The following is a 23,328-nucleotide window of genomic DNA, read 5'->3' as shown; positions in this document are numbered from 1 at the left end:
TAAACCAGTCAGTTCAAAGGAACCTCCCCTCTTGTACTAACCAATCACCCTTACCCTACTTGTTCCCACCAGTGAATGTGCTAATCAATGTTAATAGTTGTTTGATTTTTCCACAGTATGGAATGATTTGCTGTGTGACGTTATGATGCATAGAGTATCCCCAAAAACCTATAAAATTTCACTGAACAAAGGACTGAGACTCACTCCCTGGGACCTCTACATTGGAAACAGTTTTGAGTCCAGGCTCAAGCTTGCAATAAAGACTCTTGTGTGCTTGCTTTGGATTCAGCTCCTAGGTCTATTAGAGTCCCAGGCATTACATCAGCACAGAACTGTATTAAATCCATTCTAACATTCTGAAAGTCTCTTTTGCTACTTGTATAGTGGATGTTTGTCAAGAGAAATATCATTTCTTATCCATTTTAAAGAGAGAGCCTAGAAAAAATATCCCAGAAGGTTCCTTTGACTTGAGAGACTATTATTCTTCTTCTTTCACATTAAGGGAATTCTTTAGTAACAAAGCTATGCCAACCCAGGTTCTCATTTGGGTAAATGCTTAAAGACTTAAGCATGCAAGAAAGAACAATAAAGGGTCCAAAATCTGAGTATGATTCAGGGAAGAAAGAAAGGAAAAAAAAATATACACACACACACACACACACACACACACACACATAAATGGCTGATAAATCAACTGAAAGGTAACTCAAGCTTGTCAGTTGCAAAACTGGAAAAAATAAAATTGTATGATTTTATTTGCCACATGGACAAGAGATTGCCCCCCAAAAAATAATTCTATAAATGCCAACACCCAGAAAATCTTGCCCACAGAGAAGCAACTACAACCAAAGATTTTATGTGGCAATATAATAAAACCTTGCAAAGTGTCCTTTGGAATGTCTGACTTGTCAAATCCTCCCGGAAGGATGTGGAGAGTAAGTCCAACATTTTCCCTAAGCTTTGTCATTTAAAATCCCATGCCTCAGCCTGAGTAAAGAAACACAAAAGATGGCCTGGGGAAGTGGCTCAAGCCTTAGCACACGCCCCTGGCATGCCTGGGGCCCAGGTTTGATCCTCAGCACCACATACAAACAAAGATGTTGTGTCTGCTGAAAACTGAAAAATAAATATTGAAATTCTCTCTCTCTCTCTAAAACAAACAAACAAACAAAAAAAAAAAAAAAAAAAACTTGCAGCTGAGTGGCATCTGATCCCCCAACCTAAAAGGTCAGCTGCAATTTTCTTTTGTGCAATAAACCCCACATAATTTCCTATTTATTTTTCAGCCCAATACTAATTCATCATAATTAATTATTGATGATAAGGAATGAATTGTATGCAATTAATTATTCATCTTTTCTGCATTCTTTTCCCCTTTAATTTTTAGAAAAACTAACAGAACAGAATTTCAAAATACAAATAATACATATAAATAAATATATAAATAAATGTATAAATCAAATATAACATTAAATAGGTTTTTTGTTGTTGTTGTTTGTTTTGTTTTGTTTTGTTTTTGCCTAGGTAATCATCCTGTACATATTCCCCTTTAAGCACATTTCTGGGAACAAAATGTCAGAAATAAGACATGGATCCTACCTTGCTACACAGAGTAATTAATGCAGACACTAGGAGTGTGGCATAAAATTTGGCATGGAGACATGAAATAAGTAGAGAACATCATAGAATATTATACCTAAATGCTAAGCAGCAAATTCATAGTCTATAAGTATATAAAGAGACAAGTAATCATATCAAAATTTATGTCACTTGCTGCTAATATACCAGAGATACAGATATTAAGAGATGGTTTTATGCAGATTTTTTGTTTGTTTGTTTAAAAAGGGAAAGATCAAATGATTTAAACATGAGCCATTAATATTTTTCTGCCTTCAGTGCACTTTTAGTAGATATATAAATTGGAATTAATCCCAACCAGTAAAATGGAGAAATAATGCAAATATTATCCACTATGAGTAAAATTACATAAAAATAGTACCAAAACTTCCATTCCTGTCCAAGTGTTTACTCCTGACAAAAAGACTACCTTTTGGGAATGATTGCTAAAGATATAATTTTTTTTTTAAAGAGAGAGTGAGAGAGGAGAGAGAGATAGAGAGAGAATTTTTAATATTTATTTTTTAGTTCTCGGCAGACACAACATCTTTGTTGGTATGTGGTGCTGAGGATCAAACTCGGGCCGCACGCATGCGAGGCGAGCGCGCTACCGCTTGAGCCACATCCCCAGCCCCAGATATGATTTTTTGTAATAAACATTTTTGTGATTTTTTTTTGCACATCACCTGATATATTTATGCTGTACATTTTCTCTTTTGTGCAAAATATATACCTGAGAGAGACGCAAGTCTCTGCTGATTCCTCTGCAAATACTCTTGTCTTCCTCCCAGGACATATTCCATTTACCTATTTTACCACCTATATTCTGAAAGAAAAATCTCTAACTCCTAAATTCCCTTAATATTGAACTATCTTTTAATTTTTAAGATTATATCATTTTTATAATAAATACAGTGCTTCAGTGAAGTATGGCCATTATTATGCACCTGGCTCATTTACAGGTTTTTTGTTTTGTTTTTGGTTTTATTGACAGTGAAGTAAAAATAGGTTAATGTTGAACCAGGACACAAAGAAGAGAAAACCAACTCCAATTTTAAATTAAAATTTAAGCAAGATTGTATTATGTACACAAAAGCTGGCCAGGACTGTCTCTTCAAAAAAAAACCCATGCTAGAGATCATCCCCCTTGATCTCCAGGAAAAAAAAAATTTACAACACAAAAATTTACAAAGGACAGGTGTGTCTTGGGTACTTATAGCTAACAAGATTTTGACAAGCATAATACAAAGGCAGATGGCAGGTTAATGATCTACATGGCTTAACATTTCAAGCTAGAAAATAAATTCTGCTCCCCACATCAGAGTTTATGAGTTGCCATTGAGATTTTAGAGAGTTGTTATTTGGTCAGGGGAAAGAAGGATTTATGAGGCACCACTAAGGTTTTGGAGAGGGTTTTATCTGGTCAGAGAAAGCCAGGCATAGATGAGTTAAAGACACAGGTAGGAATTCCAAGCAAGTTCAAAACATAAAAATATGATCAGGACAAAGAGAAATTCTAGTTTTCTTTCAGAAAACAGAAATAATCTTTTTATAACTTTCTGACAAGGTGATTCCCAAACTTAAACTGGAATTAGGCTGGGTTCATCATTAATACTGTAAAGTTCTGGCGATATGTCGGAGAGGGAGACCACCCAAGAGACTGACTCCATGCAATTGGCAAAAGGGGATATTTATTGGGGATCCATTCCAGCGCGCTGGGGCTCCGTGCTCACTCAAGAAGGGAGAGCAGCCCAGAGCCCAGAGCAGAGTTCAAGCGGAGCTTAAGTACACTTTTCGGAGAGGGTGGGGGGCTTTGCATACATCAGAACAAATCATCGTGTGGGAAAATTGAACAACAACCCTGAGTCAGGATTAGTGTATACATTGGCGGGTACAATCAGGGCAGGAGTGATTGGTGCTCCTAGGTGGGGTACACATTCAAACTGATTGGTTTGGACCCTGAATATCTACGTGACAAACTGCACAGGGTCTTGAATGCTTATGTGAGGAGTTGCACAGGACCCCAGTCCATAAATCACTAAATGGCCAGTAGGGCCTTGTCCTAACTGCCTCAGGAATTTAACCCATGCTTTGCAGTTTTAGAAGCAGGTTTACAAGCCTGGTCCTTTACACTTTAACTCAGGCTCTGCGGCTTAGAATCAGCTTGGAAATTTTACCTTTACAATATATTTTTACAGAGTCAAAAGATTGGTTTAAAATTCCAGGCATTTTAAATATGTTTTATATTATGTCATTGAAATATTTATACTAATGTTGACAGCACCAGGTGAAAAGATTAAAAATTGGAAAATAATTTTCTATACAATACTAAAAATAAAATTGGTTTCTTTTTACTCCTTAAAAGTCCTTTAACACACTTCATGTTACCAATATTTGTTGTATATTTCTACCTAGTTTTAATGTTAAGGCTTAAATTTACTTTTGTTTGAAATGGAAACTATGTTAAATTTCATTTCTTCAAATGATGAACCTTAAGATTTGATTAGATTTTCCAGCAGAATTTTACATGAAACACTTGTGATATGTTAAGGCAGAGCTTAGAATACAGATGCTTGTTAATGTGAATGACTTTGTTTTCCTAAAATAAGTAAAGTTTTGTATGGTAAAACAACAAAATTATCAAGGAAACTCAGATACAAATTGAATTTTGAAGTTGAAATATAGAGTCTGCAGTCACACTTTGTTTGACTCACCTACAGACAATATTTTCCAAAACAAATATTTGGCAAAGTTCTGCTAAATTTTATATTTATATTTAATTATTGTAAAGGTAAAATTACTAAGCTGCAAAAGCTTGAGTTAAAGTGTAAAAGACTAGGGCATTGTAAAGCTTCTAGATTACAAGGCCTGGGCTGAAAAGTAAAAGACAATTGTTACAATTGTAAAAGTCTATTGTTACAATTCCTCTGCTATCCCCGGAACCTGTAATCTCTGTAAAGTTGCTAGGGCAATGCGGGAACTGCCTAGTAAATATCTCCATTGATTCCCTGGTTGTTTAATAGCTAAGGGCTCTAGGTAGTATGGCACGTAAGCATCAAGGCCCCAGAACCAATCAGTTTAAATGTGTACCACACTTAGAAGTGACCAATCACCCCTGCCCAAACTGTTCCCTCCAATGAATGTGCTAATCATGTCTCAGAATTGTTGTTCAATTTTCCCGCGCCCACCGCCCTCTCCAAAAAGTGTACTTAAGCTCTGCTTGACCTCTGCTCTGGGCTCTGGGCTACTCTCCCTTCTTGAATGAGCACAAAGCCCCAGCGCACTGGAACGGATCCCCCAATAAATTTCCCCCCTGCTATTGCATGAAGTAAGTCTCTTGTGTGGTCTCTCCCTTCGAAGCTCCGCTGCACCCCAACATTATATATATATAATTAAAATTCAATGATAAAGAGACATAACCCATTTTCTAGAGGTGGACAAAAAATTTGAAAATGGTTCACAAATTATGATATACAAAATACCAGTAAGAATGAAGCCAGATATACAGAGAAGTAGTTAGTGTACTTAGGTAAATCGGGTCTAATATCAAGTAAGATAAATAAAATGGAGGCCATTATAGAGAATGGAGTCCAGGAAACCAGAGCAATACTTGAGGAAATTGAAATGTTAATGTCCCCAAGGCCTGGAACCCATTCTAAGGAACTGCTAATGAAACAGCTCCCAGCCAACAGGGAAATGCTGATCAAAGCTGTCCCAGGCCCTTCCTGCCCAGATTACCAGGGAAGCAAGGACTCATCACCAGTAAACAGTGGTAACAAGAAAGAAACCAGTCATCAGATAAATTTGAATTAAAATCTTAAAGATATATAGCTACATATCTATTAGACTAGTTACAATACAAAAAGCTAATAACCCCTCATATGGCAAGATTGTGGAGGAACAGGAAATTCCCTGTGCTATTTCTAATTTAAATTCTAATTAAAATCTTAAAGATATATTGTTACATATCTATTAGACGGGTTACAATACAAAAAGCTAGTAACTCCTCATATGGGCAAAATTGTGGAGGAACTGGAAATCCCCTGTGGTATTTCTAATTAAATAAAATGGACCCAAAATTTTGGAAAAAAACTTATAATTTTCATTTTTTGTTTCTGAAATTAAACATTGACACCAAATCTGAGTCTCAACAATTTCCACTTTGAAGTTTTACCCAAGGGAAGTGAAGAAATAGGTCAGAAAAGTAGCATTTAGTAACATTTTATTCATAATAGCTCAAATTTGTAGTTTGGAATCTACAAATAGAAAAATAGCTACACTCTGAAAAAATTTACTTATACATTGAGTAGTATTCAGTGAAGTTCTTTAATGCATTACTGATAGATGTACCATGAAGTAATAATAAAACAGGATAACTAAAGTTTATCTTATATAAAAATACATAAACTCTGGTGTGTTTTATATAAAATTCTAGCACAAACAAATTATCAGTTGAGAAAATCTGAAAATAGTGATTGTTTCTGGAGTGATAGAGTTGAAATTGAGTAGTGTAAGAAATTTGGGGGTTCTGGATGCTTATAAGGCATGAAAATACAATCATGGGACAGAGTTTCATAAGAAACTGTGTTCCACTGGGTGTGGTGGTGCATGCCTGTCATCGTAGCAACTTTGGTGAATGTGGCAGAAGGATCAAGTATTTGATACCAGATTCAGCAAATCAGTAAAGTTGTAAGCAACCAAAAGGGATCATGTAAAAAAAAAAAAAAAAAAAAAAAAAAAAGCTGAGGATGTGGCTTAGTGGTTAACCATGCCCTTGTGTTCATTTCCTAAAGGACACCCCTCACAGCCTTAGAGAAGTGTCTCTGGAAATTATTTGCTCAGGTGATATAGCTAGAAGTATGGTAGGGGTTATAAAAATGTGAAGGGTGGTATCATTTTTGAGGTCTCTTAACCATGCTCTCTTTTAATTGGATATTAGGTGCTAGGTGTCCAAAGCAGGTGGGATGTGAGTGGTGAGAATTTTGCTACTTATATCTATATTTTTCAAATAATTAGGGTTAAATAAATTTGGATTTGGATTCATGAGCTTTTGAACTAATGATTTTCTGTCTGTAGTTAAGATGTAATTTAGGACCAACACATGGAGACCATACTTGCTAGTTCAAATACTAACAAGAAGCAAATAGAACTTTTTGAACGGATGATTTTTTGTACTCTAAACACCTATATTTTGATAGGTGTTTAGAGTACAAAAATGAATAAATCTGGCAGATCTTGGTGAATTTATTCTTCAGATTTGTATATTTGATTTTCTTTGTGTAACTTCTTATAGCAGAAGAATATTGAACTGTAGTAGTGATAGGCAAGCTGTAGTATTGAAAGGAATATAAATTGCTTTTTTTGCAGTTTACCCTAAAAATGCCAAAAATAAAATAAATTAATCAATTGAAGACCAGATACTTGGATGCATATGCATAAGCAAGTATTATAAAATGTTAATTTTATTTTTTTTTTTTTTTTTTAAAGAAAGAGTGAGAGAGAGGGGGACAGAGAGAGAGAGAATTTTAACATTTATTTATTTTTTCTTAGTTCTTGGCGGACACAACATCTTTGTTGGTATGTGGTGCTGCTGAGGATCGAACCCGGGCCGCACGCATGCTAGGCGAGCGCGCTACCGCTTGAGCCACATCCCCAGCCCCAAAAATGTTAATTTTAGAATCTATTTTTGGGTATGCCAAGATTTATACTAAAAGACCAAAGCATATGTGGTAGTGAAGGATGCCAAGGTGTTAATCATTCAGATAAGGATAAAAACATTTTTCTTCATCTTTTTAAAAAATTTTTTTTGGATATTTTTCTTACCTTATATGGTAATGTTCAAAATAGAACACCATTTTTTTTTAAGCTAAAATTGTCTATTGCTCTGAATATTGCAAGCATCCAAATGGGTTTCATTCTTGGTAATCTGTTTTGCTAAAATTCTTTTACATACATTCTTTTTCATGGAAAAATTACTGTTTTTACACATATTGTCAAAATATGTGTCCTCAATCTACTTCTATATATGATTTTTTATTTTGATCTTTCCTATCTCAAATAAATTACACCATGCGTTTTCCACATACTACTTTTGAGATCACTCTTTGGCCCTATTAAATATTTTCATGAAGTTACTATGTCAACTGACTTAAATGTTATCTACAGTAACCAGTATATGAAAGATTATAAGTATTTTATAGGTTTATTAGAGATATAAATATTGGTCATCTATTATTTTTATTATTTATCATTTGTGAAAATTCAATGTTCTTAAATTAGTACATAAATAGTTGATGAAATAATAACTGTGAAATCCTGCTATCTTGAACAATTTGTGACCAAAATTTTAATAATATTTTCTAAAATAAACAACTACCAAGAAGAAACAGCCCCTGAAACACAAAACATCCATCCCCTTCTCAAACTTGAATGAAGACTGGGTGGTGTTCTTGGTAATTTAATTTGCTGAAATAATCTGAGACCAGCACTTAGTGTTCAGTACTTAGTCCATCTGTTCTCAACAATAAGAGGCAAGTGGCAGCCTCAGCTTTCTTATTACATTTCTTATTATATTAGCTCTTCTTCAGGCTCTTTAGGAAACTGCTTTCAGTCATTAGAATAAGCTCATAGGAATCATCTCAAGTGTGATGAATAATTGACCAGCTGCCACATATTTATTTAATTAAACTAGATGAATATTAGTGAGTACAATATAGAGGGTTTAGCTGGGTGTGGTGGCACATGCCTATAATCCAAGTGGCTTGGGAGACTGAGGCAGGAGGTCACAAGTTCAAAGCCAGCCTCAGAAAAAGAGAGGTGTTAAGCAATTGAGTGAGACCTTGTTTCTAAATAAAAATACAAAATAGGGCTGGGATGTGGCTTAGTGTTCAATTGCTCCTAATTTCAATTTCTGGTACTCCACCCCCTAATAGGGGATTTAATAATATTCTTTTATTCACTAAAATTTTATGTTTGCTCCATTTTGTGCTGAATGTTCAGACAATATTTGCTGAGAATTATTTTTAGTTAATTGTCAGCCACTTCTATTCTAAATTGGAAAAAAAAAAGATTAAAAACATACATTTACATAATGACCATATGTTAGAGAGGCAAATTATTTTAAAAAATAGGCTTTTAATTTTAGAAAACAAAATCTGTTTTATGAACTTTAATATTTTAGAAAGAAGTTAATGTTTTCTCTGTTAATATACATAGAAAAACATGTGGGCTTAAAAGAAATGACTACTGACCTCACACACACTAAAGCCATCACTAATCTCACATTTTATTACATAAGCAAATAATAAGCAGTAAATTCTATATAGGTAAGAGAAATTTTGAAGAACCTTCTGATTATTAGTTTGCACTAGGATTTTTTTTAATTTTAATATTTATTTTTTAGTTCTTAGCGGACACAACATCTTTGTTGGTATGTGGTTCTGAGGATCGAACCCGGGCTGCAGGCATGCCAGGCGAGCGCGCTACAGCTTGAGCCACATCCCCAGCCTGCACTAGGATTTTGATTGGATATTTGTGGCATATATTTTCAAATGTACATCAAAATATAACTCTGACACAACACTCTAAGATAAAGGGAGAAAAGATATTATATTTCAATGGTTCACTGGAATTTCTTCCAAGATAAAGAACCCAATGTACCTTTCATTTTAAAAATTTGGAAGCCTCCTTCCCCTCCCCTCCCCTACCATCACCTCTCTCTACCCAATCTAATGTGACACATTTCTTTTTTTTTTCCCTCACATCATCATACATGTATTTTGCATAATGATGAGGGTCTGCTTCCATCTTCTGTGGGGAAGGGGGGATAGGAAGGGCAGCAGAATAAAATAGACACTAGTATTGATGTATGTATATATATGGCTATAACCAATGTGACTCTGCAACCTTGGAAAAATGAGAAATTATTACTCATTTGATTCAAATGTAAAAATAATAATAATTGGAATCAATGTAGTGCTTATAGAGAAAAACGTCATTGATTTTGAGAAGTTATGGTGTATTTTGGTATTTTTTTTTTTTTTTAGTCAATTAATTTCCCCTCAGATACAGAAGTAAGAAAAAAGATATAAAATGGGAGAATTTCAGGGAAATAGGAAAGTCAGTAGGGGTAAATTAGGGGATAAAAATGGAGGTAAGGAGGGAAAAAGGAAGAACTGGGGAATACCACTGGAAAATTGTATTATATAAATAGTGAATATACCACCATGAATCCAACATTTCTGTATAATTATAATGCACCAATTACAAAATAAAAAACAATTAAAAGAAGACCAGAAGAGTAGAGGAAGGGGAATAGGACATGGGAGGTAATGAGGACAAGGGTAAGTATGAGGGAATAAATTAGAGTCAAATATAATATGCATATGGAAATATGACACAATGAAAACCACTATTATGTAAAATTATAATGCAATAATAAACCAAAATTATATTTATTTTTTTTGTTTGTAGGAGCATTCTAGACAATAATAGCAATACTGATGCACACAGTAAACAGTTTCATATTTTAAAATTTCTATAGTATAATAATATTAGTGATTGAGAATAAAATTTGGAAGATGTACACTATAATATCAGGACCATCTATTTTAATACTAAGCTTTGTTGGAATACCTTTTTATAATTTTCATGAGCTAGACATTCTACCTTTACATGCATAACTGTTAACATGTTTTCTCTCCCAATCCTATAAAAAAAATATCATTACAGAAGTTCTTGTATCTTGAATTAGCTGATAAAGGTTAGGCCTAAGAAAAACTTAAGAGATTTTTACAGAAAGTGACTTCTATCCACTTGCATTATAGGAATCCCAATTTCTAGGTATTGCAGATGTGTAGGAGTTAAGACCAAAAGTAAACTCAGAAGTTTTCCCTCTCCCTAATCAGATTCTAGTACTGCTTCTTTATGCTGTTTCACTTTTGGCAAGTTAATCTCTCAATGATTCCATTTGCTTATATATACAATGTTCAAAAATTCAACTAAGTAATATTATACACCTTTACACAATGGTACATGATAAGTTTTCAGTAAACATCAGCTATTATTTTTAGTAGAGGAGAACAAAAATTATTTTCACACTTGCTACAAGCACATTTCTTGATATCAGGAATGGACAACCTTGGTGTTTTTTGATCTAGAGAAAGGAGTATTGGAATGACTGTTTCTAGGTAAATAGATATTCAAGTTTGCACATGATATCTAGTTTAAATATCTGAATAAAAAATAAATATGAAAAAAATATTTTCCCAGGCTGGGGATGTGGCTCAAGTGGTAATGTTCTCACCTGGCTTGTGTGGGGCACCGGGTTCGATCCTCAACACCATATAAAAATAAAATAAAGATGCTGTGTCCACCTAAAACTGAAAAAAAAAAACAAAATAAAAATATTAAAAAATTTCTCTCTCTCTTTAAAAAAATATATTTTTAAAAATAATATATATTTTATAAATATATATAAATATTTATAATATATATATATTTTTTCCCACACAAAGAAATTTTAGTTTTTCTTTTATGTTATTTAGATTGCATAAAGAAATGAGATTATTTTGGTAATCAAGTCTGTTTCAAAAAACAAAATAAAACAAAAACTTCAGATCAACAGGATGAAAAGTTACTAAACCCTATGGAAAAAGCACAATTGGAGGTTTGAATCCATGATAACCTGTACTTACAGTTTCTCCAGTATCCTTTTTTTAATTTTTTATATTCCACTTACAAGCTTTAGCATTAAATGTTCTATGAAATTGAGGAGCTTTATGACTTTTTCTACCTAAGGTATCTTTGAATTCTCTTTATCTTTTAGCATTTACTCAAATGGATCTGAATGCTAGGAAGCACCAGCCTTTCCTGAGTATTTGTCCAACTCATGGTCTTTTTGATCTGTCATGTGAATTAAATCTGCTCATAAGATCAAAAGCCATGGAGATTTTCATGATGAAAATTTGATAAAAATTGTCAAAAAGTAGTTTTGCTGATGCTTTTAAAAATTAAGTTAAAACTGAGCTTCCCACATATGAAAGATTATTGTGTCAATTCTATTCTTCCTCTTTTTTTTTGTTTTCTTTTCCAGTTCAGTTTAAACTCTTTTTTAGGCCACAGTTTATCAGAATATTTGCCAGATTATAGAGGAAAAATGTTAATGGAATCAAAAGAAGTAAAATTTAAAGTATATTACACTTGTAAATGTTATAAATCTTACAATCATGAAGCTGAAAATGTATAATGTATTTACCTAATTAAGTTGAAACTATTTTAGAACATGTACCACAAAATATGTTTGTAAACATCTTAATAAATAATGGTAATTATCCAACCACTTAAGAATTTTGAGAGTAAGCAAGTTTATTATTCATGAACTTTTACAACCATAGTATATTTTAATTAGGTGTTTGATATATATATATATGTAGTACTCAACATACAGAAAACTAAAATAGCTATTTAAAATAATTAAAAACAAAGATGCTATACAGAGGCATAAGAGTAAAATTTTTCTTCAAATATTTCAAAAAACTTTTGAGGCCAAGGTATCCAACCATGTTACAACTTACTCTGCTAGACATTGAAGATAAACACCATGAAATATTCTCTGACCATAATTATTGGCAAATGTTCTGTTACAACAAAAACAGAAATTTCTGTAAAATTTATTGTGCTTCAGTTTCTGTGTTTCTTAATATGCATTGTAGATCAAGTGAAAAGTGATTTGCCTGGAACTAGATGTATGCCCACTGCCAAAATTTTATCTATTATACAGAAAAAAAAGCAAGCACTTTCACAGTTGACATATAAATTGGACAAACAAGCACAGTGCCTATATCCCATAAAAATGATTTATTACAAAATCACAAAAGAAAAAAAAAGTCTCCTCTGGATTATATTCATCTTTATACCAGCTCGGTAGCAAAACATATTTTTTAAACTTCTTTGCATGGAAGGTCTCATGAAAGCAGAAGAAATTCTCTAGAACTGTCTAAAGCCATGCTCCAACAAGTGGCCAGCATTAAGTTATTATCAGGCTTCTAAGACTAAAACTTTTTTTCTTACATTTTTTTATCCATGCAGTATAGTTGTGAAACCAGGGCAAAATCTATATCTATATCTATCTATCTATATCTATCTATCTATCTATCTATCTATCTATCTATCTATCTATATCAAGTAGTTGATTATCAGAGAAAATGGAATAGGTAGATATTATCCCTATTATGCTAATGTCCTTAGGGGAGGGGAGGATCACATTTTCTAACACAAGAATTCACCCCCTGGATGTTTCTCTTCTTGTTCTTTTGGTCACTTTGGTAACAGGCAAGATAAGAGGGGGAGGGAACATGAGAAGAAAGGAAACCTAAGATACATAAAGGGATAAGATGCCCCCACTCCCTTAGTAATAAATTCTGGAACCCCTTATCTCTAGAGCATTGTCTGGGTATATGTGTGTGTGTGTTCTCTATTCTTTAAATAAAACTTTTTTTTCTCAGCATTTCTTGAGTGTTCAATCATTAACATAGGGAAAACAAGTACTGCATTCTAATTTTTAAGACTATATTCAATTGTATATAATGCTGGTATTTGTGATTACATCTTTGTAAATGCACACAATATAACAATACAATTTGGCCAATATTACTTCCCAAAACTTCTACCTGTTATGGATTTGAAGTGAAGAATATTCCAAAAGCTCATGTGTGAAAACATGCAAAAATGTTTAGAGGAGAAATGATTGGGTTGTGGGGGTCTTAATCCAATCAACAAATTAATCCTCTGGTAGGAATTCACTGAGTGGCAACTGAATTGGGAAGGGTGTGGCTGGAGGAGGTGTGTAATGAGGGCATGGCTCTTTAGATCAGGTCTTTCAGTCACAACAATTAAAAAGGTGATGAAAACACTCCCTTTCTTCCTACTTCCCACCCATTCGTTCTTTCCCTCTACTAATTTTTCTTTGAGTTTTAGAACTACCCACCTGCTTTTTTTTCCTCTCTCTCTCTAGCTTCCATATATAATATATGGCACTTAACCTTCTAAGTTTAACTTAGTGCAGTCAACATAATGGTTATTAGTTCTACACATTTTCCCTAAAAGACATAATTTAAGTTTTATGAATAAAACTCCATTATATATATATATATATATATATATATATATATATCACATATTTTTTCTTAATGCATCCATTGATGGACACCTAGGCTGCTTTTATAGTTTGACTATTGTGAACTTGCTGCTATAAACATGGGTATATATGTACCAATGGAGCATGATGACTTCTGTTCTTCAGGATAAATAGTGCAGAGTGGTATAGTTGGGTCAAATCATGGTTTTATTCCTAATTTTTCTAGGAACCTCCATACTCATTTCCATAGTGGTGGTATTAATTTAGTTTCCCTAAACTGTATAAAACTGTCCTTTTTATGCCACATTCTTAACAGAATGTATCATTTAGATGCTTGATGATTGCCATTCTGACTAGTATGAGATTAAATATCAGTGTAGTTTTGATTTACATTTCCTGATTTGTGATGATGGTGATTTTTTTATTTATTTAGCCACATTGTAATTTCTTCTTTTGAGAATTCTGTTTAGTTTACTTGCCCATTTATTATTTGTTTTATTTACTTATTTATTGGCTGTTATTCTTCTGTTGTTCCTTGTTACCATTCTATTGTCCCTCCATTATTACAAAAGAAAGGGAATTGAGAAAAAACTATAGATGAGTAAATAGTCTTGGTTTCAAGTGACAGAAAACCAAACCAAAATAACATAGGCAATGGCTGTGTGTTTATCAGGGGTGGGTGGTGATTTTCTTTTAAAGCAAACCCTGAGGGTAGTTTTAAATGCAGGAACTGCTGTTATAAGTGATCCAATGTTTTTTTCAACTTTCAGTCTTTATTCCATTTTCTAGCCATCCCTGTAGCTCCAAAATGAAAATAAAATTTTTATGCTCAAGTTTCATAAGTCATTATCGACTTCTGGAACAAGTTTTCTGGATCAGTCAAAGCCCACTTGTCAAGCTGCATGCCTCCTTTTTCAGGGGGCTTCAATGCTTTGATTTCTTAGGCCTTGTCAACTGCTCCACTCATCACTCATGGGTTGAAATGCATTGGGGGATACAGGTAAAACTAAGGAGCTACTTCTGTAAGAAAACAAACAAACAAACAACAACAAAAAACAAAAACCTATACTGAAAAAAAAAGATAAAACCCTTTAGCAGACTCTTCTCTGATTTGCATGGGAACAGCTGTTTTCACTATAAACCTAGAAGCCTTCATCCTTGTCAGCTCACAGCGCTGTCCAAGAACCCAGGAACAAAGACATCCAAACTTCATAGATAAGAAGAAAAGTGCTGACAGTGGGCTTGAAAGTGGTATAGCTAAAATATGAAGCCAAATCTACTCTTTAAAGGTGGGTTTTGAATCAATCTTGAGCTCACAGTTTAGTGCTTCTCTCCCTCAGGTACCAGAATATTAGTACACACCTAAAGGAGCAAAAATGGAAGCAGGAAGAATAAAGGCACCCAGAAAGCATCTCACAGAGACCCTGCACCAGTCAGATTGCTGCCAAGTTTGGAAGAATTCCTGCCTACTCATGTTTTCTAGACATTTCCAAGCATATTTATTTTTATGTCACATTTGTAATTTTGGCAAGCATATTATTATTTATTTATTTTTCTTAATATGCCCATTATACTTACAAAAATGTATTTAAAACTCAACTATTTATGACAACTGTCAATCAAAATGAGTACTACTTGCATCAATAACATTAACTTCTAGCTAGGCATGGTGGTGCATACCTGTAATCCCAGAGGCACAGGAGGCTGAGGCAGGGGGATGATAGTTCAAAGGCATTCTCAACAAAGGTGAGTCACTAAGCAACTCAGTGAGACTCTGTCTCCATATAAAATACAAAAAATGGTTGGGGATGGGGCTCAATGGTCAAGTGCCTCTGAGTTTGATTCCAGGTACTTGCCTCCCTCAAATAATTTCCAAATCCAATAGAAATACTAAATCAATTACTGGTTTTCTGTGAATCATTGAAAATCACTCTGCATTTGGGGCAGTGTCTCAGGCTAAGTTTGGAGAATTAAAGCAAGCAGGTAACACCAGAACACACACACACACGCACACACTAAAAAAAAAAAAAAAAAAAATGCTCGTCTTCTTCAAGAAATTTTCCAGGCATGCCTGCAGTCTTCCTTGAACTCTGAGAGAAAGATGAAGAAAAAGTCTCAACTCCTCCCAGTGAGGAGGCCCAGAAGTTGTACTCCAAATTTGGTCACATCACAAGGCTCCTGGTTCTGGCCACTGTATCCTTAGTTTCTGACCATACACCATTGTAGACAAATGATATTCAGAGGCTCTGGTACCTTCTACCACCTGTTTGCCTGAAAATTCAGTCATAATTCCCAATTTACCTCTTCTGTGATAATTACCAATTATGTGCTCTGGAAGAAGAAATCAGGTTTGCAAAGTGTCTCCAGGAAGCCAGGCAGTATTAGGTTTAGCAGAGTCACATTTTTGCCCTCTGTCTTTCTTTCCAGAATGTGCTCAAATAGCTGCCACAGACCAATCTCTATTGGAAGATAGAGAAGCCACAAATTTCAAAACAAGGAGGACCTTTGAGAGCATGAGACAGAAGCAGTTCACTGTTCAAAGAAGGAAGCCTATATTTCACAATGACCTGGGACAGAGATCTATTGGATCTCCTGACTCCTAGCAAGACTTTATCATTTATTCAACTGAGAATATTTCCAACCCAAATTACATTGAGCTCATAACTCCAAGGATAGAGAGTGCAAAGACTATAATTATCTAGTCTCTGTGGTATGGACAGACATATAGTCACAATGACATTCTATCACCTGTGAGAGAAAAAACATGACCTGATAGACTCCAGTGATACCATACAGTTAGAAATCAGAGGCTTGGGTCACCTAAGAATATATAAAGTGGCCTACATTTTCCACTCTCATACTGAAGACTTCATTGCTTTCCATCCTGTGGATGGTGAAGCTGAAACCAGTTGCTGCACATACATTAAATAACATTTTTCTCAGAAAGCAATATGGAGTCACTGTGTCTTACAGAAGGCAGACTGTGGCTTGAGCCTTTTGCTCTCAGGTGGCTGCCCTGCTTCCTGTTGGTCATCCCTGTTTCTCAACTGACCTTCAACCTGGACATTTTGGGATTCTTTTTCAGTGCTGATGGGGAATGGCCATTAGGGCATGCTGCTTCCCACCTGCAGAGATTTAGCACAACTACACCCGAAAGAGAGCTGAGTAGGAATAAGAGACACAAAGAGGTTAAGAGGACAGAGGTTCAAACAACTAAAGGGCATAGCTTGTGCCCCACCTCCTCCCAAAATAGTCCCTGTATCCACTCACAGCCTCAGAGCTTCCAGGGACACTGTTGTGAGCAATGGTATTAATAAATACTCAGAGGTGGATTGTCTTTAAATTCAAGTGTATATTCTACTACACCAATCATCAAACATAAAAAAAATTAATACAAAAAGCGTTGGGTGTGCTGGAGCACCCCAACTAGCATTTAATGCACACTAATTGAACAGTACAAGCTAATCACACAATCTTAGGAAATTCATGGGCCCCAAAATACCTCCAATGCCAAATGAATTCTCATAGCCATAGAGCAGACATTGTTGATGTCTGTTAGTTCTTTCCAGCGAATGGTTGGACATCAGGGCATGGTAAAGTCAATGTGAAGATGAACAGCAAGGAGGCCAGATTCTCTGATATTCTAGTAGCAGACTCATTGATGTCGTATGACAATTGGTTTAAATATAGTTCCAAGTTGGTGGTGTTCATTGGTGATTGATATACCCTGTGAGAATCAGTGTTCATTGGTAATGTCCAGTGAGATGATGCAATTGCAACAAAATATGATCTTTGCACATTTCCATGGAGCTGTGCTTCTTATCAATTGCAATCATTTACTGCTAAGCATATATATGGCCAGTGCCCCTTATAGTTCCTTATTAATTGCAAGCAGAAATTATGAAGCATGCCTATTCCTTATAGCTAGAAACTTAGTGAGTCTCAGCATGTCCCAGCATGTTTATGGCAAATTTTTTTTCCATCACCCAACTGTGCCCTGTATTCCCTACATAGCTATCACTGCGAGCTTAGCCTATCTAGGTGTGCCTAGCCTGCCCTGCCTCATGAAATGTTCCAAACAGGAAGAATGACATTGAATTTTGCATAGTACAAGTCATATTAAGGTTATTTTTCTTAAATAATTAACCTTGAAATTGACATCCACAAAGGACTGAATGTGTCAAAGTTGCGTGGGCATTGAGCTTTTACACTGATCTCAGTGATTTTACAATCCAGGGTGAATATTCACAAATGAACCCTTTGCTTCTAGCTGCTTTTCTAGCATTGTAATGAAACTCAACATCACCAGACAATGCATCCAGCCAGTGCCACCATTCTCTGTGTCTTTTTCTCTATCTCTCTGCCCACTTCCCACCATACTCACCATGATTCAACCAGGGGTTTCCTTCATCAGCACTGTTTAAGGCCATATGATGACATCCTGCTTATTAACACTTGGATAAAACTAGAGTCCTGGTTCTCTTATTGACATTGCTTCTTGTTGGGCTGCTACTTGCACTGGGCAGGAAATTATAAAAGAGACCAGCCCATGTCTGCCATGGCCAATAGTCTGATAGCCTTCAGCACAGAACTTGGCTCAATGTGCCTGAAAAGGATGGCTGCATTAATTGAACTTCAAAAAAACAAGAGCATACTGACCTCAAGTTGTTACTTCCAGAGGCACATGGCACTCCAATACTAGGAGGATCTTGGTGCATTTGTTACTAATTTAAGCTTGGATTTACTTAAAAAATAGATTTAAGGAGAATGGCCTTAGCTAGGAAAATGGTCTATCCCTCTCACAAAACCCTGTGGTCTGGATTCTGTTAGCCTACACTTCATTGGTAAAGATGGGGCTCCTGGCCCCAAAATGTTGCAACTTCTGTTCTTCCTCTGGTTCCCATACATCTTCTTATTCCACATCCATTTTACATAACTATGTACTGGGCATCCATGGAATGCTGGGCATATGCCTTAAGATTCCCAGTCAATCCTTCAAGAGAAAGATTTTTCTCCTTTTATACAAAAAGGAAAACGTATCCCCCAAATACCCTGGGTGCTGTTACCAAGAAATAATAGTCAAATTTACTTAAAATGAAAGGAAGCTAAATTGATGTCATTGTAGCCTGATGATGAAAGGTCTTTTACACTCCAATGTATCTGAACCTCTACACAAGTTGTGTCTCCTGATGAAACCAGCTTAATTGAATCTAAGATTGGGAGCCATTTCATCACAAAGTCATACAAAGTTAATTTCTGTTTTACTATAAATTACTGACATTCTAACTTTTTTGAAATTTTTGCCAATGCTCTGAACTCACCCACCCATTGTTATCTGGTCACCTTGACCAGATAACAATCCTCTCTAAAACCTTAGTGGTGCCTCATAAATCCTGGCTCCCACTAACCAGATAACAATACTCTCTGAAACCTCAGCAGTACTTCATAAATTTTTATGTTGGCATTTGAACTTACTCCCTACCTTGAAATATCATGCCATATACATCATTAACCTACTATCTTCCTTTGAATTATTCTTGTCAAAATCCTATTATCGCTAAGTTCTCAAGACATGCTGTTTTGCAATGTTTTCTGCTATGAAACATTGTTCCTGGAGAACTGGGGTGCTGATCTCTAGCCTGACTTATGGAGAGACAGTCCTGGCCAGCTCTTATGTACTGAACACAAGCTTGTTTTAATTTGATTTAAAATTGGATTTGGTGGTCTTTTCTTTCCAATGAAATTCAACGTGGGGAAGCTTAAGTAAGATCCAGACCACCAAAATTTTGAAGTCAGACCTTCACCTTGGAACTCTGGGATTGGAGTACCACCACAGGGGGATGTGCTACTTGAGACATTCCAAGGCCCCTGGTTGTTGCTTTGGTTCACTGATTGCTGGAGTAAACTGCTGCACTAAAACAATTAGCAAGTATTCCATGGAGTAGGCCTCCATAGGTAAGTGGCATCCTCATAACCTCTGGTATCGGGTTAAGAGAGGTCTCTTCTGGGGACAGTTAGGTGCCTGGTGAGGCACATACACACTCCTGTCTGAGACAGTAGTGACGTGTTTCATTGTCTTTTGTTATTGGTTGAGTAAGGAATTCCTTTTGGGGAGGATAGAGTGGTGTCTAGGGACACACAATACACTCCTGTGATGGACACTAGCGAAGTGTTATATTGTCCTCTGGTATTGATCTGATTAAGACAGAGAGGTCCTGTCTTGAGAATTAAGATGTTGCATGGCTCTCTAGGTTTTTGTGCCTGGTTCTTGTTCCCCTGTGTCTTGTTCTGAGATATATATATCCTTGTCATACACTGTCTTCTTTAGTATGAACATATGATATTTGAATAAAAATTGATTATGAGACAAGTAAGCCTTATACTTCTTTCAGCTGTGTGTGAACAAACTTTGACAAATTTTAGTCTTCCTTTGTTAAGCAGGATGAGGGAAGCAATGTTTTGTCTTGTTTCTCCTAGTTGGCTGCCCTTGAGCACGTACACTGCAAGAGGAGGATGTCTGCTTGGGATCTAGGAAATGAATATCTCCCAAATTAACAAGTGAATCCAAACAGGCAATCAGGGCACACTGGGATCCCCTACCAAAATGAATCTATAGAAAAATTTATTAAAACCCATTGTCCTTCCCAATCAAGAGAGTCACAGACTTTAGGAAAAGAGTCTCCTATGTTTCTCCTTTGCTAGCAAAGTTATACACCTTCTTTTTCCTTTTTTCAAAACTGTGTACTTATAATTAGGTTGACTTTTAATTAATTGGCTTTGGGGACAGGGACTGAGGTTTCAGTTACAAATTTTGAAATACCAGATATGGCTCCAGAACAGACCATGCTCCACTTTTTTGGGAGTCCTAGCACAACAAGCAATTGCACTTCCATGCCAAGGATGTGAGGTGAAGTTTTTGAGAGCTGACTATTTGAAAGTTAGGAGATAGGTGAGTGTGCCTGAGATCAGACAAAACCAGAGGAGCTATTTCTGTAAATAAAGGGAGAGACTGAGGGACTCTCAGCAGCTGAAGCCCCTTTTGCTTCAGGAACTCCTGCCTTCCTTCCTGACACTGTAAGAATTGCTCCATCTGTGTCTACTTAAAAAAAAAAAAGTTAGAAAACTGAATGCAGTGAAGTTAACACACTGAGATACTTGATTTCACATTTCTGGTTCCTCTTTGTGGGAGCATCTGGTCTACTTGTGGGGACAGCTATGGTGCCACATGTGTAGGAGTCATGGTTAAGTGAGAGTTGGGACTTGGGGAGATTTTTTTTTTCCCCCTATCTGGCCTATTTTAAAGGTTCCCATAGTTTGAAGACTCTCTTTTGTATGTGATTGTGGTTTGTTTGTATCTATTTCTGGCCCCTTAAGACATGGAAAATAGTGTTTTCATATTATAGATTTTTTTTTCTTGGGAACAATTTTGGCTGAATGGGAAACCTATAGATGTAAGTGTCTCTAAAAACATGATGTTTTACGGTAACAATCTGGTATTTGAATGGTATTTTGAAGCATTTTACAATCTTACAGTTAGAAGTTGGTTCCTCAGAGATAAAATAATTAACAAGGAGTGTTAACAGTCAAAAACTGAGTTGGGGGCTGGGGATGTGGCTCAAGCGATAGCGCGCTCCCTGGCATGCGTGCGGCCCGGGTTCGATCCTCAGCACCACATACCAACAAAGATGTTGTGTCTGCTGAGAACTAAAAAATAAATATTAAAAATTCTCTCTCTCTCCTCTCTCACTCTATCTTTAAAAAAAAAAATTAAAAAAAAAAAAAACTGAGTTGGATTCGAAAGGTGCTACCTCCAATGTGTGAGCACAGCAGTATTCTCAGGAGGACATCTTTCTTCCCTTCCCCACCTCCATACTTTAACTTTCCTTTATGTCCTGCAGACAGTGTAGCGCTCTCTCTCTCTCTTTTTAAGATAGAGAATTTTTTAATATTTATTTTTTAGTCCTCGGCGGACACAACATCTTTATTTGTATGTGGTGCTGAGGATCGAACCTGGGTTGCACGCATGCCAGGCGACTGTGCTACAGCTTGAGCCACATCTCCAGCCCCAGAGTAGGTCTCTTTCTATCTGGAGGATGATGTGAGCACCTGATGGCTACCTAAATGCAGCTAAGGCAGTCACAGCTGTTGGAAACTCTGATGAAAGGTTTCCCAACCTAGGCATCTTGCAAACACCATTCTGTACAGAGCAGGCATGTTGGGCTCTGCCTGCCAAAGCCATTTCCTACTTTTCTCTCCAGGCCCAGAGAGCAATTGACATGAATACATAATGTCTCAGGTTCTGATCTGCCTTAAATGTGTGGAGGTAAATTAGCCAAACTTAGCCTCCTGTTCTTCAGGTATGCTTCTCCTGCTTGTATGTAGAGATCCAAAAGTCAATTTACACTTGAATACAAGCACCAGCTTGTCTGTTCTCACCTCTTACCTTAGACCTCTTAAAAATATCTGAACAGCCTATTACCAAAAGGTTTACTCCCCCTAAACTATGAACAGGCTTTGGAGTAAGATTTAACCTTTTTTTTGTCACTGAGAGAGAATAGCTCTAGGAATGGTCATATAAGAAAATGGACCTGCTCGAGTGCCAACAGCTTTTCTCAGTAATTAGGGTAACATTGTAGCTTTGTTCTCAAAAGTGATAGAAAGCAAGCTATTATATATATATACACACACATATATATATATTTAGGGAGAGACAGAGAGAGATAATTTTTTAATGTTTATTTTTTAGTTTTCGGCGAACACAACATCTTTGTTTGTATGTGTTACTGAGGATCAAACCCAGGCAGCAAGCATGCCAGGCAAGTGCGCTACCACATGAGCCACATCCCCAGCACAGGGTATCCTATTTTTTTTCTCAGTAATTAGGGTAACATTGTAGTTTTGTTCTCAAAAGCGATAGAAAGCAAGGTATCATAAATATATATATATTTTTTATATCTAAACTTGTCCAATTACGGACTAGGAAAAAAAAAATGTTTAAATGCCTTAGGCATGAGGTTTCTGCTAAGAACTTCAGTTTCCCAAGGTCCTTTCCAACCTCAGTCAGGACTTACATTTAAATGCAAATGGAAGCTCAGTAGGAGATCAGTTTCAGACCCTAAGGGGAAAAAATAAAAGTGCCTTTTACCTGAACATATATTAGACTAAACCAAAAGTCTATTTTAAGGTACTTTAATGACTGCCAGCTGGTAATTTTTCTAAGAGACTTGTTTTTTCTTAAATTCCATATACTTTTTTATTTTTCAAAAACTTTTTAATATTTACTTTTCAGTTTTCGGTGGACACAACATCTTTATTTTATTTTTATGTGGTGCTGAGGATTGAACCCAGGGCCCTGAGCATGCCAGGCCAATGACCTACCGCTTGAGCCACATCCCCAGCCCCTTATATTCCATATTTTTTTTGAGCTCATGATTTTCATGCTACGCACTTAGGTTAATGTTTTTTCTGATCAATTCTAAATTTTATTCAACTATGGAGTTTTGAAACATTACTAACATTGCTATGTAGACTCACCTGTAAAAAGTTACAAGGTCTTTACTTTTATATGTGTGAAC

The 23,328-nt window shown here is 35.8% G+C and overlaps 1 protein-coding gene across 2 annotated transcripts in view; it reads right to left on the bottom strand.

The window, feature by feature from the left end:
• LOC144375101 (semaphorin-3A-like) overlaps positions 1–23,328 on the bottom strand; it is a 268,754-nt gene that overhangs the window by 20,679 nt on the left and 224,747 nt on the right. The window contains exon 8 of one of the 2 annotated variants that reach the window (XM_078038659.1): positions 10,103–10,997. The exons of the other annotated variant lie outside the window; for it this stretch is intronic. Within the exon in view, the coding sequence (XP_077894785.1) occupies positions 10,918–10,997 (80 nt within the window). The 3' untranslated portion in view covers positions 10,103–10,917. Of the gene's footprint in view, positions 1–10,102; positions 10,998–23,328 lie in introns of those variants that run through there. 2 annotated transcript variants of the gene reach the window in all.

This window comes from Ictidomys tridecemlineatus, chromosome 2 (genome assembly GCF_052094955.1).
Source record: "Ictidomys tridecemlineatus isolate mIctTri1 chromosome 2, mIctTri1.hap1, whole genome shotgun sequence".
NCBI lineage: Eukaryota > Metazoa > Chordata > Mammalia > Rodentia > Sciuridae > Ictidomys > Ictidomys tridecemlineatus.
The sequence above is the reverse complement of the archived record's forward strand: the minus strand, read 5'-3'. Positions and strand labels throughout refer to the sequence as shown.